General features: G+C 37.4%; 1 protein-coding gene across 5 annotated transcripts in view; it reads right to left on the bottom strand.

Annotated features, from left to right (window-relative positions):
- Positions 1-26102, bottom strand: part of AHI1 (Abelson helper integration site 1) — a 222181-nt gene that overhangs the window by 168244 nt on the left and 27835 nt on the right. For all 5 annotated transcript variants that reach the window (XM_062186803.1, XM_062186804.1, XM_062186801.1 and 2 more), the window contains 6 exons: positions 18515-19080; positions 16567-16748; positions 10709-10928; positions 9544-9736; positions 6597-6692; positions 1049-1234 (listed from right to left, as the gene is read on the bottom strand). In XM_062186803.1, the coding sequence (XP_062042787.1) occupies positions 1049-1234; positions 6597-6692; positions 9544-9736; positions 10709-10928; positions 16567-16748; positions 18515-19080 (1443 nt within the window). The remainder of the gene's footprint in view (positions 1-1048; positions 1235-6596; positions 6693-9543; positions 9737-10708; positions 10929-16566; positions 16749-18514; positions 19081-26102) is intronic.

Genomic DNA, 26102 nt, shown 5'->3' on the forward strand with positions numbered 1-26102 from the left:
GCCTACAAAAGTCAGGGCTGGACCAGACTGAAGCCAAAAGCCAAGAGCTCCATCTAGGTCTAGCAAGAACTCCATCTGGGATGGCAGAGACCCAAGCTCTTTAGCCTTTTACCTGTTGCATCCTATAGTGCGCACTAGCAGGAAGCTAGAATCAGAAGCAGAGCTGGTACTTGAATCCAGGCACATGGATATGGGATGCGGGCATCTCAAGCAACATCTTAACCACCATGCCAAATGCCTTTCACTTCCTTAGCAATACCTAAAACAGGTATTAGGCTGTGGTTCTGAAATATTATGGTACCTTTGGTTTTAAAATCATAAAACTAATATCATAAAAATCCAAAGGTTTTTAAATCCTCATTTCTTAGTGATAGATTTTATTTTACTCCATTCACACCCTGAAGGCACAGTATATAATACTACCTATAGAATGTGCAACTAACTTAAAAAGATTAATGTCTTATAATAAGACAAAAACAAAAAATTTTCATTTTAGGACTGATATTTTCCTAAGATCATTTGTAATATTAATCTATGAAAACAGCAGCAGAAAAATTTACTGGTTTTAAAATAAACCAGTAAACCTATTGTGAAAAATATACCTGAAAGTCAGGGGTCAGCAAACTACCCATAAACCAAAGCTGGACTGGTGACCGTTTTTGCAAAAGTTTTACTGGGACATTTCATGCCTGTCTGTTTGGATACTATATACCTACGTTATGTAGATACTTACTAATCTGGCTCTTCACTGGAAAATACTTGTCAAGCCCAGTTTTAGCTATCCTCTTATCTTTAATTTTTAAAAGCCAATAATAACAAAGTATTTTTCCCAACACTGAAGTATGCACTCAATATTTTAAAAAATTCATTTAAGTATCTTTTAAGTATCAACTATTCCAGACTCAATATATAATCTCTCAAGGCACCTTTCTATTAAACTACAATTTAAAAATAATTTTAGAAATGGTATCTCGTACAAATAGAAAACATTATTTCATAATATAATTTCAGCAGTAAAGAATACACATTCATATGTGATATTACTTACACAGTCTGGAACTTTCAGTCCTCTCACAGTTACATATAATGTTGATGGATAACGATTTCTGGGACATTTTGACCACCATTCAAACACCTCAACAACATTTAACTGGGATCGAGGCTTAGTAGGTGGGTAATACAGCTGCAAGCGAAGTTTTGAGTTGATGTTTGCATTCCCATTGGCTCCCAGAAGCTTAAAATAAGAATTCATATAAAATGTTACCTTCACAGAAAATGAACACATCCAATAAAACTGACAATATAGTCAAAATCTATTTTAAAAGATTTGAACATGGCATAATTAAAACTCCTTAGATTTGTAAAGCAAAGAACATTGACAAAGTTGGTTAAGCACAGTTCCAGATCATTTTGACAAAAGGTAACTCAAATGACTTAAAATATTTTCCTGATAGCTCTCTTCTCAACTGTACAACTTCAGACTGCAGGTAAAACATTTACATTAATGTGCCAGAAGTCACTTTGCACAAAGGGGTGATCAATACATATTTGTTTGAAATAATAATGACAAAGATTAAGCAGTATATTTAAACACAGACACATTTTCTATTTACTTAATATCAGTATTTTTATTATTTAATCTATTTGAGGAAAATACAGGGGAAGAGAGGGAGAGGGAGAGGGGAGAGGGGAGAGGGAGAGCAGACACATTTTCTATTTACTTAATATCAGTATTTTTATTATTTAATCAATCTATTTGAGGAAAATACAGGGGAAGGGAGGGGGAGGGAGAGGGAGACGGGGAGACAGGGAGAGGGGAGAGGGTAGAGGGCAGAGGGGAGAGGGGAGAGGGAGAACCTCCCATCCTTTGCTTCTCTTCCCTAATGCCCTTAACAACTAGGGCAAGGCTGGGCCTGGAGCCATGAGCCAGGAACACAATCCAGTTTTTCTACATGGGGGAAGAAACCCAATTAGTTTAACCATCATCACTGTGTCCCAGGGTCTGAACTGGCAGGAAGTTGAAGTCAGGAGCAAGAGCTGGGAATTGAACCCAGGCACTCCAATGTGGGACACAGGCATCTTAACCAGTAGGCTAAATATCTGCTCCCAGTAACATATTTTTTTTTTTAAAGATTTATTTATTTATTAGAGAGGCAGAGACAGACAGACAGGTCTTCTATCCACTGGTTCACTTCCCAGATGGTTGCAATGGCTGCGCCAATCCAAAGCCAAGAGCTTCTTCTGGGTCTCCCACGTGGGTGCAGGGGCCCAAAGATTTGGGCCATCTTCCACTACTTTCTCAGGCTATAGCAGAGAGCTGGACTGGAAGTGGAGCAGTCGTGACTCGAACCAGAGCCCATATGGGATGGTCAGCACTACAGGTGGCAACTTTACATGCTATGCCACAGCAGCAGCCCCTCAATTTAATTTTTTTTTTTTTTTGACAGGCAGAGTTAGCGAGAGAGAGAGAGAGAGAGACAGAGAGAAAGGTCTTCCTTTTCCATTGGTTCACTACCGAAACGGCAGCTGTGACCGGCACGCTGCACCGATCTGAAGCCAGTTTTTTTTTTTTTTTTTTTTTAATTATTTGAATCAAACAGCTATATGGGATTTGTGTCTACCAAAACAGACATGCAACTCTAAGGTCATAAATTTGGGGGACTGGGTAGAAGGTAGCAGTACTGCCTACCAATTTAGCGGAGAGAAAAGGGGAAAGAGAGAATTTAAAATATATATGGGTCATGTAGTGAAATGTCCATTAGGTAACTGCATTTATAAATCTAAAGTACAGAAAAAAAAGATCCAAGAAAGTCAGTTAAGAATGAAACTATGAGTAAGACTGATATTAAAGAGGTAGGTAGAAGGCCATAAAAGATCTGAAAGAATTGCAAAAGGAAATCAGAAAAGAATGGTATCAAAAAAGCTAAGGAAACAGTGTTAAGACAGTAATGTACTAAATACACATAAAATAACAACTGAAAAACTCGGCAAACAAAAGTCATCAGTGATATGGTTGGAGAAGCTTTAGTGCACAGAAAAAACCAGACTGTACTGAGATTAGGGATGATGCATCAACAAGGAAACAGAGAATGCAAAAATATAGCCCATCTTTTCTCTCAACCCCCTAGTAACGGATGTACGGCCAATGGGGGTTATAAGCTGAAGAGTGATGCGGTGGGTATCAGATGACAGAAGGTGTGAGGGACAGTTTCAAACTGGGTAAAAAAGTTCAGGCACAGGACTGGGGTTGTGGCTCAGCAGGCTGTCCTGCCAGCTTTCCATACAGGAGCCCCAGTTTGAGCCCAGGTTCTGTGCTTCCAATCCAGCTCCCTGCTAACGCTTCTGGGAAGGCAGCAGACGTCCCAAGTACTTGGGTCCCTGCCACTTACATGGGAGACCTGGATGGAATTTCTGGCACCTGGCTTCAGCCTGCCCCAACCACAGCCCTTACAGCCATTTGGGGGGTGAACCAGCAGATAGAAAAATCTCTTTCACACACCCCCATCATTCCTCTCCTCTCTCTTTCACTCTGCCTTTCAATCTGATACCTTTTTTTTTTTTTTTTTTAAATGTTCCAGTATAGAGTATTTAGCATTACGGACTCCCTTGAAAAATCCTTCTACCATCTGTTCAAAGCTTTATTACTGTGATTCTGTAAACTGTTTTAATATATACCAGGTAATTTAGTGTGCATTAGTATGCTACTTAGAATTAGATGATAGCTGAGATCCAGCCAAGCCCCTGCCATTATGGTTATTTTATATAATGAAAAGCTCAAACAAATGAGGCTTAGTTATAATTTAAAGGAATGTCATCTGTATGTGCTAAAAGCATTAAAAGTGCCTGAAGGCATAGCTGAGAGTTGGGATCAAGTGTAATTTGAACTACCATAATAACTTTATAATTAATCAAGCTACCCCTCAGAAGCAATAGAGAGGTATAATAAAATATTTGAATTTTAAGTTGATTCATGGCACTTTCTTGAAGATAAATTTTTATCCTAGTCACCTTTTCTATACATTTATTAATTCTCTCACTAGACATTCAGAAGCTTTCTGTATGCCATTAAAATGTTTGAGAACTGGTGATACTATAGAATTGAGAGTATCAAGGGAGTGATATATTAAATGCAGAGATCTTGTAAAATAAGAACTAAAAATGTTCAACAAATTTAGCAAAAGTAAGTTACAACTGATTCTGAAAATGAAGGGTACACATTAATGTTATAATAAGGGAAGCACACAGAATACCTTACCCTTTATGGTGGAGGGAGGGTTGGGATAAGGGAGAATTCTTGATTGCCATTTCTGCTAAAGGCTTAAGATGGATAAATAAATTAAAAACCCATATAATACTTATAAGTTAAAATGCTATGGAATACATGATTGTCTCCTAAGTACAATAGATAGAGTAAACACTGCAGGTCTGCACAAACCCTAGCACAGAAGGAATCAAAGCAGTTTCTAAAAAAGCCACAAGAAAACAATGTTTGCCACTTTACAGGAATTTTGGTTTGTTTTTCCTCTAAATCAGTATGGGAGAGGGTTTAGAAAAAGGTCTGTGTGATAGAATGATAACATTAAATATTGCATCAACTGGGCCAAGTTGATAGAAGACTCTGACTACATCCCTATTAAAGTTTCTCTCTAACCCCCAGTGTGGATTAAATACCTTAACTGGGTTTTTACAGCATCTACACTACAGCACATGATCACGTAGGTAATATACTTACATATAATCCTAATCAGGGCAGATGTAGTGCCTAATTTATCTATGAATGCTCTTTATTTGGCAGACTGTCTTGCATTTCAGAGAGAATAAATATTTGTTGAATGGATGGTTGGACAAATGAAAACATCTTTGTAAGATGGTAAAAAACAGAATAATTACTCAAAATTTTCACATTTCAAATTTGGATGTGAAGTCAGAAATAAAGGATACCAGGAATAAACATCAATCTATCCATGTTTTTCATCTCTACTAAAACTTCCTAGTTGAAGACACAGCCATTTTGCACTAGACTACTGCAACTATTCCCTAACTTCATCTTCTAATACCTATATTTGCTTCCTCTCTAATCATTCTCCATATATTAGGGTAATTATTCTGAAATATAATTCAGATTACTTCATCCTTTTGTTTAAAATGTTATCATGGGGGAAGTGTTATGGCACAGCGGGCTAGGGCTAATCTGCCTTTTGCAATGCTAGCATTCCATAAAAGCCTGTCAGTTCAAGTCCTGGCCACTCCACTTCTGAGCCAGCTCTCTGCTAATGTGCCTGGGAAAACAGCAAATGATAACCCAAGCATTTGAGTCCCTCCAACCCATATAGGAGAGCAGAATGGAGTTCCTGGCTCCTGGCTTCAGCCTGGCCTATTTTTGGCTGTTTCTGGCATTTAGGGAGTGAACCACCAGATGGGAGATTCTCTCTTAGTTTCTTGTTGCTATTCTGCCTTTTGAATATATCAATAAACAAATCTTTTTTAAAAATAAGATAAAATAAAATAAAAAATGCTATCATAGCCTGTCCTTGCTCTTTAAAATTCTGTAATGGCTTCTTGCTGCTGTAACAGCTGAGAAGATACTATATAATCAAAACTGCATTCACCTCTTCTTGCACCTCTCTGCCCGTCAACTTCTGTCCTCCAAATTCAGCACCTTTGTATTGGTTATCCAAGCCAACTTTGCTGTTTCCCATATTAGGATCTTTGCATATGATACCCTGTACCTGGAACTCTCTCTTCCCTGTGGTCACCCTCTTGCTAATTCTCAGCTTAGCTGTCTCTCCCTTAGGAAACCTTTCCTTGGCCTCACATGACCCTTGTTTCCATCACCCACCCCATTCCTTTTCACAGTATTTATAAAACTTCTCAATAAATTATATAGCCAATTACTTTTTTGATATGAATTTAAGAAATCTATCTTCTCTATATGTTCACTGACGAGAACAGTGGCTGATACATAGGACTTAATAAGTATGTGTTGGGCTGAATAAGGATGGCAGGGCTTCTGTATCTTTTTTTTTTTTTTTTTAATTTTTGACAGGCAGAATGGACAGTGAGAGAGAGACAGAGAGAAAGGTCTTCCTTTTTCCGTTGGTTCACCCTCCAATGGCCGCCGCGGTAGGCGCGCTGCGGCCAGCACACCGCGCTGATCCGATGGCAGGAGCCAGGTGCTTCTCCTGGTCTCCCATGGGGTGCAGGGCCCAAGGACTTGGGCCATCCTCCACTGCACTCCCTGGCCACAGCAGAGAGCTGGCCTGGAAGAGGGGCAACCGGGACAGGATCGGTGCCCCGACCGGGACTAGAACCTGGTGTGCTGGCGCCGCAAGGTGGAGGATTAGCCTATTGAGCCGCGGCGCCGGCTTCTGTATCTTTTTTAACAATGAATTTTCAAAGCCAAATAGTGTAACACTCACATATTAAGCAATCAATCAATATATAAAGATTTGAATGAGTTAACAATGAACATCACTGCAATCTGCAATCTCACCTTAGATCATTAGTCCTTATATGAAAACAAACTGACTTGGGGAAAAGCAGCCAATCAGATATAAAGATTATTTTAAAAGTGTTAAAATAAGTGAAAAACATACCTTAAGAAATGCCCAGGCAATTTTCCGAAAGCCACATTCCTGGTTCTGAACCTCAGAGTTATTCTTAATTTCTTCCATACTTAAGAAATCAAGAATCTGCAAATAAATTTTAAAAATTACTTCTCAGAATACTAGGCCACCTAAAATTTAATATTAGAATGAATATTATCATTAATATGAGTAAAAATATTTTTATCTTATTTCATGCAACTTAAAGCTGACTCATCCAGTTAGTGAGGGTCCATTTTTCTCGTTATTTTATCTTTCATTAATAAATCTTTTATTAAGAGTAATTTTTAGACCAAAGCAAAGTATCAAGTCTCTTGAATATATTTCAAGCACATATATACTAGGAACAGAATTCTTAAGCTTGATCATGTTTTATGTTACCAGAGCAGATTTCAAAGGATTATTTAAAAGCTCATGGTTCTATCTCTGGTCCTTGCTTGGATCACCTTTCTAAAGTTGAGGGTTTTCTCTTTGGATAGATATTGGTAATTAGGTTTCTTAAGAGGATTTCTTTCATACCTCTGTCCTGTCTGGATGTTAAAACTAACCGATTTGCAAAATCTGCAACAGAAACTGTATTCCAGGTATTTGTCAGAGGCTTTTTCCTAGAACTTAATAATGATTATCAACAACTCAGCTGAAATAACAAATCTTTATAAAAGACTGCTTAAAAAACAATATGGGTTCTATTTAGCCCTCTACTCTAGACACTGCAATCTCTTTTCAGATATAATGTATGCTTAGTTAAAAAACACTGATGATAAAGAAAAATACATATGCAAAGTAAAAGCAACTTATAATCCAGACCCGCAGATAATTACCATTGACATCTGGTTTATACATACCTAAATTTTTTTGTGTATTCCTAAATTATGTATGTCACTACAAATCTAATACACTCTTTTTTTTTTAACACATACTATATAGTAGATATCTCTTCATGTCAATAAATACACAAGAATATCATCATGTTGAGGGTGGCCTGGTAGTATGTGTTATAAATGTAATAAATTTAATAAAAATCATAATCTGTTGAATCAAATCTCTGAAATTTACATACTTTTATCTTCTTAAAAGTGTGCTATTATAAACAATGTGGAAATAAATATTGTTGTGCACATATCTACATGGGTCAGTTATTTTTCCCTTAGGGTAAATATTTACAAATTCAATAACAGCTTTAAGGAATTCTGAACAATACAATCAAAGTTGTCTTCACTAAGTCCTTAATGCGTTGAAATTAAAAAGTAGTCATACAGGAAATAGCACATTATGTTAAAAATCAAGAAGTAATGAAAGTATTTATAAATCTAAAAATCAAGCATTCTTAAATCTCTTAACACTAAAATAAAGAACATTATAAAAATAAATTTCTATGAGGAAGAAAATATTCTTTGAGATACACATTACAACCTTTTTAAAATATCACAGCTCTCTATATACATCATACCCAACATAATCACAGACGTAAATGGTAGAATATTTTTATCATAAGTACACATGGAAACCTGAAAGTCAAGGATCATCAAAACAAGCAACTCAAGGCCAGTGCTGTGACATAGCGGATAAACCACCACCTACAGTGCCAGCATCCCCTATGGGCACCTGTTCGAGTCCCAGTTCCACTTCTGATCCAGCTCTCTGCTGCTATGGCCTGGGAAAGCAGTAGAAGATGGCTCAAGTCAGCCGGCACCACAGCTCACTAGGCTAATCCTCCGCCTGCGGCACCGGCACCCCGGGTTCTAGTCCTGGTTGGGGTGCTGGATTCTGTCCCGGTTGCTCTTCTTCCAGTCCAGCTCTCCGCTGTGGCCCCGAAGCGCAGTGGAGAATGGCCCAGGTCCTTGGGCCCTGCACCAGGAAGAAGCACCTGGCTCCTGGCTTCGGATCGGTGTAGCGCGCCGGCCGTAGCAGCCATTTGGGGGGTGAACCAACGGAAAAAGGAAGACCTTTCTCTCTGTCTCTCCCTCTCTCACTGTCTAACTCTGCCTGTCAAAAAAAAAAAAAAAAAAAAGAGTGACTTTGGTAAATCCTGTGTACTCTGCTCCTTGATATCCTTCATTCTTCTTAGAAAAATGATTAGAAGGACAAGTCAGCTCTAAAGCCATCTGTTCCACAGAGCTTTCCCTGACTGCTCTGGTTCTCCACTAACCCTTCACATCTAAGAAGTTTTACACTACTTTTGGTTGTATATTTCATTGTGTTGATCTAGGTTTTTTTTTTTTTTTTTTGACAGACAGAGTTAGAGAGAGAGACAGAGAGAAAGGTCTTCCTCTTCCGTTGGTTCACTCCCCTAATGGCTGCTATGGCCGGCACGCTGTTCTGATCTGAAGCCAGGAGCCAGGTGCTTCCTCCTGGTCTCCCATACGGGTGCAGGGCCCAAGCAATTGGACCTTCCTCCACTGCCTTCCCAGGCCACAGCAGAGAGCTGGACTGGAAGAGGGGCCAACCCCAAGAGAATCTGGCACCCCAACTGGGTCTAGAACCCGGGGTGCCAGCGCCATAGGTGGAGGATTAGCCTAATGAGCCACGGCGCCGGCCTATCTATGTATGTTATCTTTACTTATACAGGTGATATACATAATTCTCATGGAGACTGACAGTTAAATGAGTTCATATTTTGTGAAATGGGTTAAGAATGGAGGGTTGTATTCATTTTGATTAGACTTATCATTGTAATTATGGGATTGCTGTAAGGATTAAATAATATACAGTGGATCAAATGGTTAATGACTAGCACTGGTAAGTGCTCAGCAAACATACTATCACTGCTTAAAAAAGGCCTCTCAACCTAAATCTCCAAAGTGTATTACAACACAAAATGTATTAATTAAATTCTAACATTACTTTGTTTCATTACTGAACTACAAAAAAACAGCTTACATTTGTGCTATTGAGTATTAACTAAAATTTACTTTAAATTGCTCTATTCAATTCATACCTCAAAGAACAGGATGACTTTAGGGCTCTCATCAAAACCTCGAAGCAAATAGGGAAAATTTTCATTGAATATAATTTGTTCTTCCCACTCTGGAAGCCTTGATTTTAATTGTTTAAAATCATATGGCTGTGTCATAATAGGAAGAATATAATCCACAGTCTCTTTCTCATAGTAAGATGAAACAGGCCGTTCACTATTCAAAGAGAGATACTTCTATTAACACAATTCTTCATGATAAATTACAAAAGATGAGGAAAACTTCATACTGTACAAGGTAAGTCAACCAGAAATAACGAATAGCCATATGCTACAAATGGAAAATATTTTTTACTGTCCATCTAGAAAATTATAAACTTTATAAGACTTAGAGGTAGTAGTGCATTACTATTGTCTTCCCTTTATTTATTACTAGTTGGTTTTATAAAATTAAATTTTATTATATAGAGAGAGGTTATGATTATACCTTCTCCACACATAACTAGAAAAAAGCAATACCTTAAGAATTTTAAATAATCTTGTGATAAAAAGTAAATTTAGTTAAATAAAATGAACACAAAATTGCAACCTGTTTGTCATAGTTGCTTTGTATGTCTTGTGACAACTGAATACACGAATGATCCTTTTTGGACAATCTTTGTATTTCTCTCCCCTGTCATCTTACCAAGAAAATAATTTCTTAGAATTCTATTCAATTTATTTTATTTTACTTTTTATGTGGGCCTTCGAGCTGTATTCGCTATAGAGGCAACCTCAGCGGAAAAAAATCAAGATTCATTTACCTCACCTGCGGTCCAGTTAACATATTTTCAAAAGAAAAATATGAAGTTATATAACTAAAGCATTTATACTACAACTTAAGGTATTCACAATCCAGGTTTATGCCATAAATTAGTTATTAAGCATTGTAGCACCTTTCCACTATTTAAAATGAATTATTCCCCTCCATTTAAAACAAGTTACTGAATTTAGATGTTCTCAATTTCTTCTGTAAAGCACAAAGATCAATATTAACTGTTTGATGGACATATACAACTAGTAGATTTCTCTCTAACACAAATTCATAGCTCCATCCCCATTCACTTTCAACTACTTATGGCAGAAAAGAGGACTTCTACAGTAGACAGTCTCAACTTCAAGGGTTAGCTATGCAATTTAAAAAAATTACCTATCATCTTTCTTGACATATTGGCCAGTATTCTCATCAATGATGTGAATTTTTACCATTGGGTGAGAAATCATAAAATCTGACTTAAGTCGATCAGTTCGGTGAATGTAAACTCCAAGGACAAGGTCATCATCAAGCAAACATTTGGGATAAACTGGGCTGTCTCGGCTTGTTATTTCATGAACACCATCACCATCGATGTCTTCATTATCATCTGAAACTACATTCACAGAAGAAAATCAATGCTATAATTGATTATTTACATAGTTACATTTACATTTAATGAAATCTTAACTTTAAAGAAAAAGACAGAAAATGCCAGACAGTAGCAAAATATATACTAAAGAGTAAAATACTACATTTACTAATTCATTAAAATCGGTAAGGAATCTTTTATTTTTTCTTATCAATGAACAACACAAAAAGAAAAAGCAAATCAATGACAAAAAGTAATGTTATCTGAGTATTTTCTAAGTGGAATATACATTACTTAGTTCATTTATAACCAGAATTTCTGCTTCTGCCTAGGATGTAGTAGGATGCATCAGGTCAACACTTCAGATATCAAAAACTGGAAAAATCCCAATTAATTACAAAAATCTTATTTTAAAGGCATTGGAAAAGTACAGAAACAATTGCTACCACATGAACTAAAGTTCCAGAGAAGCATCACTCAGAGGTAAGCTAATCTGGACAGGGAGCTGTTTTGTCTCTGGGGACATCTGTTGACTCAGGGTAGGCTGAGGATCAGTGTTTGACTCAAGCAGGAGGTTACCGCTGGGAGAAAGAGTAACCAGCAACAATTTTAGTTGTTCTCTGGCATTAATAATAAACTGGAGACTTCAGGAGCCTCAACTGCATGGCCAATTTTCCTCACAAAACTGAATTCTGAGGTTATGGTGTGGCTGGAGAGGTAGGAGACCACGACCTACTGGGGAGGGAGTCTGAAACAAAACTGGTAAAGATGAAGTCCTAAATTAGGGTGTCATCAATTTATATTGAGGACCTACAACTACTTTTCACACGGGGTCACTTATCAGTTCTGGGTGTGGCTAGAAGTTAAAAACCCAGGTGGAACTCTTGGTAGAAAGCCATTATTGGGAGGCAGAGAAACAGAGGTTTGGTACTCATAGGGGGCTGGAGTGACAAAACTGGAGACTGAAAGGCCCTCAAACTCATGGTCAGTCTCCCCCTCAAGATATTTGTCAAATTTTGAAGCTGTAGAGGCTAAAGGTTAAACTGAAAAGCACCGAAGGACAAAACTGAATCTCCCAGAGTCTTTTAGGGCTGAAGAGACAAATACATGTCAGGCTCTTGCTTTGAAATACAAGGGAGGCCTTATCCTAGGAACAGAATGAATCAGAGGTAAGAGTCAGCAATACTACAATCCAGCTGTGATCTAGATCAATTACTGAAAGCCATTGCCCACTCTATCTACCTAAGAGAGAAACGAAGAAAACCTTCTCTATTACAAGAATCTTCTGAGCCTCTAGGATTCTATTCACAATGTCTAGCATATAATAACAGTTACTAGACATAAACGAGGCAACACTATATGACCATTAATCAAAAAAGAAAACAGATGATAGAACCAGACGGAAACTGGCATATAGACATTAAAATACCTATGATTAGTATGCTTAAGAAAATAAAAGGAAATAAATGCAATATAGTTTTTAAAACTGGAGACTTGTAGCCAGTGTTATGGTGTAGTAGGTAAAGCCACACCTGTGACACTGGCATCTCCTATGGGTGCAGGTTCAAGTCCGGCTACTCCACTTCTGATGCAGCTCTCTGCTAATGTGCCTGGGAAAGCAGCAGAAGCCAGCCAAAGTCCTTGGGCCCATGCTATCTACATGGGAGATCCAGAGGAAGCTCCTTGCTTCAGACAAGCCCAGCTCTGGCCATTGTGGCCATTTGAGCGAACCAGCAGATGGAAGATCTCTCTCTCTCTGTAAACTCTGCCTTTCAAATAAATAAATAAATCTTCACACAACAAGAACAACAAAAAAACCTGGAGACTTTTCTACAATTAGAATCCATAAAAAATTCTGGAACTGAAAAAATACAATGTCTGAATTATGAACTCAATACATGGATCTAATGACACAAAGGACACAAAGAAAGACAGGATTTGTGACCAAAAAGAGGAGTCAATATAAAAATCCAAACTGAAGCATCATGGGAGAAAAAAAATAGGAGAAAGAGAATTTAAGAAACTTGTGGATATACTCAAAACAACTAATATACCTGAAAGCACAGTCTACAAAAAGGAGACTTTGAAGAAACCATATTAGAAGAAATAACAGAAAAGAATTTTTGATAACTGATAAAAAATTTCAACCAATGAACTCTAAGCAGGATAAATTCTAACAAAACTGGATTTAGTCACCTCAGAAGAAAACACTGAAATCAGTCAGGGGGAAAAAAAAAGATTCCCTGCACAGGGATAGAAACAAGACTGTAGCTGGTAACAGAAATTATTTAAGTCAGAAGACAGAAGTATGGTTTCTGTAAAATATCAAAATAAAATAACTTATAATCAAAAAATCTGTTTTAGTAAACATCTCAAAATGAAGGTAAAAGTAAAGGAGTTTTGGACAATAACGTGTGACAGAATTAGCAAGCCTTCATTAAGAGAAACACTAAGTTCTTTAAGCAGATGAAAAATGGAAAACTGGAAATTCATTAAGGAACGGGTAAATTCTGGAGTAAATATAAATAAATATCAAATGTGAAAAATAACAAATCAGTGAATTCTCAGTTATATGCAGAACTAAAATGCGTAACAATAAGAACCCATAAAATAGGAGAGGGATGAATGCAGTGAAACTGGCAACTGTTCTAACAGTGCTGGGGGAGTGCATTTTATTGCGGATTGACTGTGTAAGTCAAGAATAAACTTAATGCTCTTCTAAGTAACAACTAAAAATAGTAAAGAAGGTATAATAAGCTAATTGGAGAATTTTTTTAAATAATTAAAGTAATTCAAAATGAGAAAAAGGAACATAAAATAGGTAAATCAGACAGAAAATAGTGAGATGATACACATAATACAAGGACATAGGAAGATTATAAGCAAGAGGATGGAAATAAGTACATTGTTCAAACTTAAAACCCAAGTACATTTTAAGGGAAAATGAATTACTGAAGAGGGACATTGCATAATGATAAAAATGTGAATCTGACAGGAGATACAATACTTTTAAATATGCATATATTTAACAACACAGCTTCAAAATATATAAATAAAAACTGACAGAAATTAAAAAAGATATCACAGAAAGAATTTTAACATCCTTTTCAAAAACTGACAGACTCAGTAAATCAAAAAAAAAAAATCAGTGAGATGAACACAAAGTTGATGTAACTGACACACATCAAACACTGCACTAAATAACAGAATTCATTCTTCTTAAGTGCACATGGAATAGTTACCAAAACTGACTCTATGGTCATTATGAAAGCCTCAGTACACGCAAAAGATTAAAATCATTCATAGTACTCAGACTTCTCTGAAAACAGAAGACAGAAGCCAGTTACAGAAAGGTAACTAGAAAATCATCTGCAGGGGTCAGCGCTGTGTTGCAGTGAGTTAAGCTGCCTCCTACAATGCCAGCATCTCTTACTGGAGTGCCAATTTGAGTCCTAGCCTCTCTGCTTCTGATCCAGCTCCCTGCTAATGTGCCTGGAAAGCAGCAGAGGAAGACCAAAGTACTTAGGGCCCTGCCATCCAGGTAGAAGAGCCCGATGGAGCTCCAGGTTCCTGGCTTCTGCCTGGTCCAGCCCCTATTGTTGTGGCCATTTGGGAAGTGAAACAGTAGATAGATATCTCTTTGCCTTACAAATAAATAAATTAATATTAAAGCCTTAAATGCATATGAAACAAGAAAAATGGAAATCTTTCTTATTAAATCAATCTCTTTTAAAAAAATTTATTTATTTATTTGAAAGAGTGATACACAGGAAGAGACAGAGAGAGAAAGGTCTTCCATCCATTGGTTGATTCCCAAATGGCCTCAATGGCTGGAGGGGCCAAAAGTCAGGAGCCAGGAGGTTCCTTGGGGTCTCCCAAGTGAGTGCAGGAGCCTAAGCACTTGGGCCATCTTCTGCTGCTTTCCCAGGCACATTAGCAGCGAGCTGAATCTGAAGTGAAATGGTTCCATCTTGAACCAGCATCCATATGAGATGCCAGCATCACAGGCATTCTGAAATGGAATGCAGGCATCTTAACTAGGTCAAACATTCATCTCCTTTCCAAACTTAAGGAGGAAATATACTTCCTCTGTCACTCTGTCTCTCCAAAAAATTAAATAATTAAAAATTTTTAAAAAAAGTCAGTCAAAAAGAGCACAGTATTTATAATTTGATTCATATTTTTAAAAAGATTTTATTTATTTACTTGAGAGGAAAAGTTACAGAGAAAGGGAGAGACAGAGAGAAGGGTCTTCTATTCATGGGTTCACTCCCCAAATGGGCACAACAGCCCGCGATGGTCCAATAGGAGGCCGGGAGCTTCTTCCAGGTCTCCCACACAGTTGCAGGGGCCCAACCACCTGGGCCATCTTGCTACTGTTTTCCCAGGCTATAAATACAGAGCTCAATTGGAAGAGGAGCAGCTGGTACTAGAAACAGCACCCATATAGGATGCTGGTGCTGCAGAAGAGGCTTAGCCCACTTAGCACAGACCCTCAATTCATATTAAAATAGGCAAAGAACAAACAGATGTCAGGACAGGTTTACTCTTATAGAGCTCGTAACTGGATCTGAGGGGGTTTCTGGGTGATGTTCTGTTACTTGATATAGATGTTATCTATAGTTATGCTGAGTTTGTGAAAATTCACTAACTAGTATACTTCTCACAGGTGTATTTTTCTATATGCATATTGTGCTTCAACAAAGTTTTTTTATTTGTTTTTCCAATTTTCATTTTATTTGAAAGGCAGAGAGACAGAGATCATTGATCTGCTTGTTCACTCTCCAAATGCCTGCAACAGCCAGGGCTGGGAAAGACCGAAGCCAGGAGCCAGGAACTCAGTACAGGTCTTCCATATAGATGGCAGGAGCCAAATATTAAGCCATAATCTGCTGCCTTCCCAGAGAGCACATTACTAGGAATCTGGATCAGAAGCAGCTCTAGGACTTGAACTTAGATATAGGATGTATATGCCAAGTAGTACTTTACCCACTGTGCCTAACGCCCACCCCTACAATGTTTTTAAATATTTAATTAAAGAAACCACAAAACATTACCCATTGTATCCTCTAACAAAGATGCACCATAATTGGAAAACTGTCTACATTGGTCCAGTTTTTAAGCTACTTAAGTAGAAACTGAAATAAAAAAGACATAACAAGTGATTAAAAAGGCAACAATAAGTAAAGTAAGACAAAAGTAATGAGAAAAAAGAAGAGAGAAAGCAAGAGGCAAAAAGGAAAGTTGAGGAAGGAGAAACTGAATATAGCTGAGGAACTCAAAGCTACTATGCTGGCCTGAGGGATGTAGCCTGAACATTTGAAAGGTTTATGGCTGTTGACTATTTGTAGCTTTCAACAACTGTGTCTTAACCATTTAGGGCTCTAAACACAATGGTTTAAAGAAGAAATCTGTGTCACATTAGCAAAAACAAAGTCAACATCATTCTAGAGTTGAATTAAATCAAGAAAATATAACTCACCAGAGACTCAGTTACAAATAAATGAATGTTTTAATCTAGACAAACCCAAGAAAAAGTGCTAAATATTCTATATTAGGTTATTTTCAATTATATCCTTTAGTTTTAGTTATAAGGTTCAAGCTTCTTAAAATTAAGTTTCTACCAAGGTACACAATTTTTCATTTACTTTGGATAACAAACCTGCTTTAACTTTCTTTTTTGTTTTTTTGGGCTTAGGTTTTGTGTTTTCTTGCATGTTGTCTTCTGTGTTTTGTTCCATTGAGTTTATTTCATCATCTTGATGAGCATCTGAAGTAACTGCTTCAACTGGAGATTCCTTATTTTGTTCACCTTCATTTGGGTCATTAGAGATGGTCAATGAACTGTAAATAAAATCCAAGGATAAGCCATTATAAATATATTATTATGATATTATTTATTATTCACTTTACTACAGAATGACCAGTGCATAGAAGCAAAGACAATTTCAGAGTCAATATTATTTTCTACTGGGAGATGCATACCACATTTTATTATACACTAAAATTGTTAGTGGCCAAACTAAGTATCATAGGCACTATGTTATTCTTGTTAAAGAGTTACACACCTGTGAGCCAACTCAAACTAGGCTCAAAACCATAGGAGAAAATTCTATTTTATATGCAATGGATCTGTGTGATCAAAGCATCTTCACTCTGCTGCCAAGAACAAATTGAAAAATGAAAAAACTTCCATTTATTTATTTATTTAAAAGACTGGGAGGGTGTGGAGGAGCTACAGACATGGTAGAAGCCTCTAAAGGTGGCCCTGCTGATTGCTGCCTCTTGATACTCATGTTATTGTATACTCTTCTCCTCTGAGTGAGGCTTGACCTAGTGACCCCCTTCTAATCGACAGAATATGCCAAAGAAATGGATGTCACTTCTGAGATCAGATTTCAAAAAGATCGAGGCTTCTGTCTTGCACTCTCTCAGAGCACTCACTCTGGGGGAAGCAAGTGGCTATGTTGTGAGTAGCAAGGAGGTGAGAGGTGGCAAAAAGCTAGTCAGGACTGGGAACTTCCAACTGCCACATGAGTGAGTGTAGATTTGGATTGTCCCCAAGGCCTTCTGACAGTTGTGTCACTTAGCAGAACCTTCCCCAGTCAAGGCTGGAGATGACTTGAGCCCTGGCCAACATCCTGATTGCTGGGGTGAGATCCTTTGAGAGTCAGAGGCACCCAATCTAGTCATTCTGAATCCTGACCCATACAAAGAGTAACACAATCAAATGCTTGCTGTTCTAAGCTGCTAAATTCTGCAGTAATTTTTTAATGCAGCAATGGAAAAATAATACAGATACTAACATGTCCCTGCAGCAACCTGACTTACCTTATCTTTTGTTAGAATTGATCTACTTTTTGGTGAGAGGGCAATTATTTTTAACCAAGGGCCTTACGGATAATTTTCTTGTAATGCCAAGGAATAGTCACTTTAAAATGGTCCTACCTCAAGTTGTTTCTCTAAATAAGGATTGCAAGGGGAGAATGTTAATTATGGAAGTTAAAAGACATTTTTATCTGAAGTTTTCTACAAGAAGAGAACCTATAAATATGAATATAAACCTATATCAAATACACACACACACATATATGTAAGAGCAGCATATACAGAAAAAGACTAGATTATCAAATTGTTAATACTGATTATCTTTGGATGGTCGTGCTCCAATAACCAAATGTTATTTGAGCAAGAGAAGGCCACATTTATATATATCCAAGTAGACATCTATAACTCAAAAAGCTGGAAATAATTAGGTTTCTATTATTTTAAAAGCAGACAGACTCATAAGTATGTAGTTAAGGGTGGAGTCTTGAATTAGACTACCAAATTTCTGGCTCTATCTCTTACTAGTTCTGCGATTTAAACCCGTTTCTTCACAGCAAACAGAGTGAAAATATGACTTTCAGTTATGGGAATACATGAGTTAACCCTTGCAAAGAACTGAGTACTCAGTGAGGTGCTACCTAGAATGTCAGTTGTCACTATCTTAGTGCAATGTCAACTAATCAAAGACTAAGAATGCTCTTTTGTTTAATACAGGTATCACTCTTCAGTTGAATATAACAGTTTTCTTAAGAAGACAATTTCTAGCTATCAATGCAAAGTACCTTGTCTCAGCTTTACATGGAACTGGAACTTTCTTTTTTTTCTTTTTTCTTTTCTCACTGCTTAACTTGTCATCATGCAACAAAGTATCAGAAGGAAAGTAAGTCAGCTGCTCTTTCAGTTTCTTTTTTATTTTCTTCTTAATCTCCTTGGCCATTTCCTCAGCTACCTGGAGCTGATACGCTTGCATCAGTTCTTGTTCTTCCTCTTCCACAGCGGCACGTTCCCGCCCCTCACTGGCTTTCTCACTTTGCTGATGATCCACACCGGGCTGCGACTTTGGTCGTGCTTTCTGATGTGCAGAATCTGCCTTCTTCTCCGGAGTGTCCGCTTCCATTTCCTGTGCAGTCACCTGGGGCGCTGTCTTTCCAGCCTTTCTGTTCGGCTTTCCTTGCTTGTCTTCCTCTACACTAGCATCATCATGTGGACTTTCAGCTGCAGACTGAGTATTTCTCAATTTGTTTTTACTGACTCGCATGCCCTTCTCTGGGTTATTTGTATTAGTAGCTTTTACATCATCACTTTCACTTTCTTTAATATTCTGAAGATTGCTTCTGACAGCGTCAGCCTAAGAAAAGAAGACACAAGAACAAATTTTCAGCTAAGCATAGTTTGCTTACATGAACAGTATGATTAGTATTATATTAGGAAGATTATTGAATTTTTTTACTTGGAATCAATGAGTCTGTTTTAGAGCATTTGAGGAAATTTCTCATAGTTTACATTCCAAGATTTATATTAGTAAACCCTAAAAGTAACTTAAGATCAAGTGAATTATTAACATGGGGAAGAAGTATATATGGATGTTCCAGAAATGAATTAACTGCTCAACTCTCAAATGCTATTTTCCTCATTGGCAGAATGATCCACACTCTAGTCTAGCTAAGAAATATTTGAGAAATTGCTGAAGGAGTCATGAAGTGCAAAATATTTCAAGTTCCTAAACAGAATATGTACCCAGCTCATTGATCTGGCTTTATAATTACACTCCCCACTTAAAAAATCTATAGCTCAGGGCTGGAGGTATGGCGCAGTAGGTTAATCCGTCCACCTGCAATACTGGCATGGACTGGCTGCTCCTCTTCTGATCCAGCTCTCTGCTGTGGCCTGGGAAAGCAGCAGAAGATGGCCCAATTGCATGGGTATCTGCACCCATGTAGGAGACCCAGAAGAAGCTCCTGGCTCCTGGCTTTGGATCGTCTCAACTCTAGCCATTGCGGCCATTTGGGGAATGAACCAGCAGATGGAAGACCCTTCTCTCTGTCTTTCCCTCTCACTGTCTGTAATTCTACCTCTCAAATAAATAAATTAAAATCTTGAAAAAGTCTATAGCTCTATGATTATCCTGCAATGAGTCCAAAAATATCACTAAAATGTTGCTAAATATTACATCTCAAATTAAACAGACGAAGCACTTATCTGTACCTTCTCTCCTGATCAAAATAATTTGAAATTAGTGATTTTTTAATTAGAAATAAATCAAGAAAAGGTGGGAAATCAAAAAGGAATGTTTCTTGTAGTAAAACAAATATTCTGAGAAATTCTCCAAAGGTTAAAAAAGTTTAAGATTAGATCTATTAAGAAGCCATCAGAGAAAATCACAGTCCACAGAGAAAGATCTCCTGAGATAAGGGTGGTTCTGCAGAAGCCAGAAGAATCAGTTATCAGTATTTATGAGGAGGAAGAGTAAACCAGAGGTGACCAACCAAGCATGGCTTTCTTTTAAGGGATTAGGCAGCCGAGTGCAGAGGGAAATTGCAATGTGCTTAGGTATGTTCAACCCCCACAAATAGCAGAAGCAAACTATGTTAAACATAACCTTACACAGGAGAAGAGAGATTCTCAACATAAAAATGACCACCCAACTGAAAATGAACAATAAAGGAACGTAGCACAAAAAAGGAAGCCCACCAAATCCAACAGCACAAAAAAATGAACACCTAAGGAAAAGGGATAGCATGCAAAAATAATAAACACTTAATTTAAAAATAAAAAAGTATGTTGGATTAAAAAAAAGATGACACTGCTGTTAGATGTAAAAAATTAACAAATATATTGAAAAACAGAATGGACATAAGCCAAAATGGCCCAAGATGAAGCTAAAATCAAAATGACAAATTCTCCCAGAAATGGATGTGCTTACCAAGGAACAGTAAGGTTCAATTTATGAATTTCCCCATGTTTATAAGTGGTTAGAAATTACCCAATATACATAAAAATAAAATGGAAAATATTAGCAAGTAGCATCTCAATTTATAACTAACATTTTACCATCTCCAAGTCTTTTCTGCTCATCACATCCTATTGTATAATAGAATGTAATAGTTTCATGAGTTAGTTTAGGATTGAATTTTGAAATGTTCCAAATACACTTGCTCATGTTCCTATTATGTCTTTGTCCATTCCTTTTTATCTTTAAATTCTGTGCATAATTTAGGATTTTTTTGGTCTGCTTCCTAAATAGGGTTATTAATAAATCTCATTTAGTAAAATACATATTTTGAGTACATAAATGAATTCTGCCCATTGTATACAGTCACATGGTCATCACAACAATTGTGGTACTAAATATTTCAACCACCTCATATAGCCTTTCAACACCATCCTATGTGCCTTAGCCTCCATGACTGCTGATCTGCTTTCTATCCCAGGGTTTTGCCTTGTCTGAAATTTCATAACAAATGGAATCATACCCTATATAGCCTTTTGTGTCTGGTTTTCTTCACTGAGCACAAAGAATCTGGAATATATCCATTTGTTACATGCAGAGTAAGTAGTTTATTCATTTTTATTGCTAGCGGTATTCAGACATATGGATAGCCACATTTTGTTTCTCCATACACCAATTTACACATTTTTAAAATTATTTCTAGTTTTTCACTGCTGTAAGTTTTCCTTTCTCTTTAGTAAATACCCTAAGTGGAATTGCTGTGTAATGGTAAGCAGATGCTTAACTTCTTAAGTAATTGCCAAATAGTTCCCAAAGTAGTTGTGCCATTTTGATCAGCAAAATGTAAGAATTCCAGTTACTTGATGTTCTTCCCAGTGCCTAATATCGTAATTTTCTGAATTTTCAGCAGTTCTAAAAGATATGTGATGATATCTTCATATTGCCTTAAATTGCATTTAATTACTAATGACATTGAGAATCTTTACATGTACTTATTTACTATTTATATACCTGTTCTTAGGTTGAGCGCTCATATTTTTTGTCTATTTTTATTGAGTGGCTTCACATCACTGAGTTTTAACAGTTCTTAAAATGTTCTAGATACATTTCATCAAACAGTGCTTTTTTTTTTTTTTTTAAGAGATTTTATTTATTTATTTGAGAGGTAGAGTTACAGACAGGAGAGAGAGGGAGAGGCAGAAAGGTCTTCCACCTGCTGGTTTACTCCCCACAAGGCCACATTGGCCTGAGCTGAGCAGATCCAAAGCCAGCAGCCAGGAGCTTCTTCCAGGTCTCCCATGTGGGTGCAGGAGTCCAATCTTTTAGGCCATCTTCCACCGCTTTCCCAGGTCATAAACAGAGAACAGGATCAGAAGAGAAGCAGCCAGGACACGAACTGGTACCCATGTGGGATGCTAGCCCACTAGGCCACGATGCCAGCCCCAGGTATTTTCTAATAACCTATGGTCACTCATTTTCTAACCAATATTTTTAATTTACCTCTTCTGTGGCTCATGATTTTGTACCCTGAAAAATCTGCCTAAACAAGTTTGGTCACAAAAGTTTTATCCTATGATTCTTTTGTAAGTTACACAGTTTTAGCTCTCATTTTTAGGTCTTTGACCCATTTTAAGTTAATTTTCAAATATGAGATGTTACAGTTTATTAACTGTATATAGATATCTGCTTGTTATAGGAATTTTTGTTGGAAAAATTATCATTTACCTCACCAAACTGAATGGCAACTGTTGTCAAAACTTAGTTGACCATATAGATTAGGTTCTATTTCTTTTTTTCTTTTTTTTTTTTTTTTTTGACAGGCAGAGTGGATAGTGAGAGAGAGAGACAGAGAGAAAGGTCTTCCTTTTTGCCGTTGGTTCACCATCCAATGGCCGCTGCAGCCGGCGCATTGTGTTGATCCAAAGCCAGGAGCCAGGTGTTTCTCCTGGTCTCCCATGCGGGTGCAGGGCCCAAGGACTTGGGCCATCCTCCACTGCCTTCCCGGGCCATAGCAGAGAGCTGGCCTGGAAGAGGGGCAACCGGGTAGAATCTGGTGCCCCGACTGGGACTAGAACCCGGTGTGCTGGCGCCGCAAGGTGGAGGATCAGCCTGTTAAGCCACAGCACTGGCCTAGATTTTCTATTTTAAAAACTTGTTGGCATTTCGATTAGGATTGAACTAGTCACTAGATCAATTTTCAGAGAATGCACATGTGACAATACTGAATTTTATGATCCCTGACATGGATACCTACTTATTTGTCTTTACTTCTAGCACTATGGGAGTTTTTGGTACACAGGTCTTGCACATTTTCTGGTAAATTTATTCTTGTTTGTAACATGTTTATTGCAATTATAAATGATTTTTAACTTCTAATTTCAAATTACTGGTACAGAAATACAATGAATTTTTTATACATTAACTTTTATATTCTGCTAATTTCTCTTAGTTCTAGTTCTGCTTCTTTTATCTTTCTTAAGATATTAACATAGATAATGTCATCTGTGAATACAGCCTATTTTACTATTTCCTTTAAAATCTTTTTCCTTTTTTTGGTTGCATTACTTCATTGTTCAGTTTCTCCAGTACAATTCTGAATACACAGAGACACATGCTCAAGGTTAGGCAAAAGCACTCAGTTGGGGTTTTTTGTTTGTTTGTTTTACATTCAGTAAGATGTTAACTACAGGCTTTTAACACACCCTTAATTTAAGGATGTTCCTTTTTATTCTTGGTTTATCTGATAGTTATCAGGAATAGGTGACAAGTGTCAAATTCTTTTTCTGAGTTGAGATGACCAAATGATTTAACTTTTGACATGGCGAATTACATCAATTTTTTTTTTAAAGATTTTATTTATTTATTTGAGAGGTAGAGTTATAGACAGTGAGAGGGAGAGACAGAGAGAAAAGTCTTCCTTCTGTTGGTTCACTCCCCAAATGGCCGCAATGGCCAGAGCTGCACCAATCCGAAGCCAGGAGCCAGGTGCTTCTTCCTGGTCTCCCACACGGGTGCAGAGGTCCAGGCACTTGGGCCATCTTCTATTGCTTTCCCAGGCCACAGAAAAGAGCTGGATTGGAAGAGGAGCAGCTGGGACTAGAACTGGCGCTCATATGGGATGCTGGCGACGCAGAAAGAGGATTAACATACTGCGCCACGATGCTGGCCCCAACATCAAATGGTTTTTCTAACACTGAACTGACAATTCATTCCTGAGATAAGTCCCATCTGGTCATGGTATTTTATCTTATTTATAAGATTGGTTTTCTAACATTTTGTTGAAGGTGGTTGCATCCAAATTAAAAAGGGATCCTGGGTGGTGGTTTTCTTATAATCTCTTTATCTAGTTTTGGAGTAAGGGCAATAATTGCCCAAAAAAGGAGTGGAGAAGTATCACTTCTTACTGTAAAGTATCAAAGAGATTATACAGAATTGATATTATCTCTTCCTCAAAAGCTTTGTAAAAATATATCAATGAAGACTAATTTTCTTTGTGGGAAAGTTTTTATTTTTAAAAAGATATAATATTCAAATTATTTCTTTTTCAGTGAGCTTTGGTAATTTGTGCCCTTCATATAATATATGCATGTCATCTAAGCTGCTAAATTTATTGTCATAAAGTTATTCATAACATTCCCTTATTATGAAGATCTATAGCATCATCAGTGAATCCTCCCTTACATTTCTAATATTAGTAATTTGTGTTTGAGATCATGCATAAAAGTTAATTCAATATGTTTAGGTTACAAAAATAATATAAATTCCAAAAAAGGTCTATTGTTTTAGGACCAGCCCCAGGCAGGCTCCTGGTAACTGAGCTCTGAATCCTTGAAATCTTGTGCTTTACAGGAGTGTTTTCGTATTCCTGAAGCCTTGGAACACAACTGTGCCGTTTAACCAGATAGTTTATATTAAACAATGTGATTTATAGTGACCATCTGTGTTTGTCCTGGGGCGCTGCAGTCTGAGTAGCCGAGGTCAAACAGGTGTTGCATGCCTATGTGACTGATCCTCCCCTGCACCAGGACATACAACCATGGACATCAAGGCTCATGTAGGCATTTCTGGTTGGCAGTACTTCGCTCATGTTGTCAAACACATGGTAGAACTGAGTGAGTTCCATGAGCTCCACTAGGAGGGTACACCTGGAAGCCTGCACTTGGTTTCTCCTTTGCTATGCCCCCATGCAGCTTTTCATCTGTATCCTTTTGTTGTAATCAATTATAAGTCTAACTGTTTTTGAGTCCTGTGATTCTCTAGTGGATTACCAAACTTGAGGGTGGCCATGGTGACCTCTAATACACTGAATAACTGATTTTACTGGTCTTTCAAAAGGATCTGAATTTAGATTTACAGGTGCTACTTTTTTTAAATTTTTTTTTTTTTGACAGGCAGAGTGGATAGTGAGAGAGAGAGAAAGGTCTTCCTTTTTTTTGCCGTTGGTTCACCCTCCAATGGCCTCTGTGGCCGGCGCATCTCGCTGATCCAAAGCCAGGAGCCAGGTGCTTCTCCTGGTCTCCCATGCGGGTGCAGGGCCCAAGGACTTGGGCCATCCTCCACTGCCTTCCGGGGCCATAGCAGAGAGCTGGCCTGGAAGAGGGGCAACCGGGATAGAATCCGGCACCCCAACCGGGACTAGAACCCGGTGTGCCGGCGCCGCAAGGTGGAGGATTAGCCTGTTAAGCCACGGCACCGGCCTGTTTTTGTTTTCTATCTCACTGACTTAACAATCTTAATTACTACCATGCTCTGAATTTTTTTTTCATATTCTAAGGTGAAAGCTTCAGTGATGGCTTAAGACCATCCTTCCTTCTTAATACAGCATTTAGGCTATAAATCTTGCTATAAGTACAAATCTTGGTATGTTGAGATCTCTTTTTAACAAAATATTTTCTCATTTCTTTTGTGATTGTTTTGATATATTGGTTACTTAGGGTCTTCACTTCCAAATATTTGGAGCTGGTATAATTATCTGTTGATTCTTTCTGGTTTGAATCTGTTGTGGTCTAAGAATATGCTCTGTGTTAAAATTATATTAGAAAATTAAAAGTCATTTTCCCTTAGTTTGATATGCTTTCCTGAAATGATACATTTTTTATGTTGCAGATAAAATTACCAAATTACTTTCTAAAAAAAAGTTATTCCTGTTTATGCTAGCACCAACATATGAAAATATCTAATTGTCCACTTTCTTCCCAACACAGGTTATTTTCAGTCCTTTAAATCTTTTCAAATTCAATATGTGCAATTTTAATACTGTATTTTAAATTTTCATTTAATTATTAGTGAGATTGGACTTTTCTCTAATACCTAATGTTTTCTAGTAGTGTTTCTGTTAGCTGCCTTTTTTCCTTTACTCATTTGCTACTGGATTGTTTATCTTTTTCTTAAAAACTTTAAAAAAATTTTTTAAAGATTTT

Source organism: Lepus europaeus, chromosome 3 (assembly GCF_033115175.1).
Source record: "Lepus europaeus isolate LE1 chromosome 3, mLepTim1.pri, whole genome shotgun sequence".
Classification (NCBI taxonomy): Eukaryota; Metazoa; Chordata; class Mammalia; order Lagomorpha; family Leporidae; genus Lepus; species Lepus europaeus.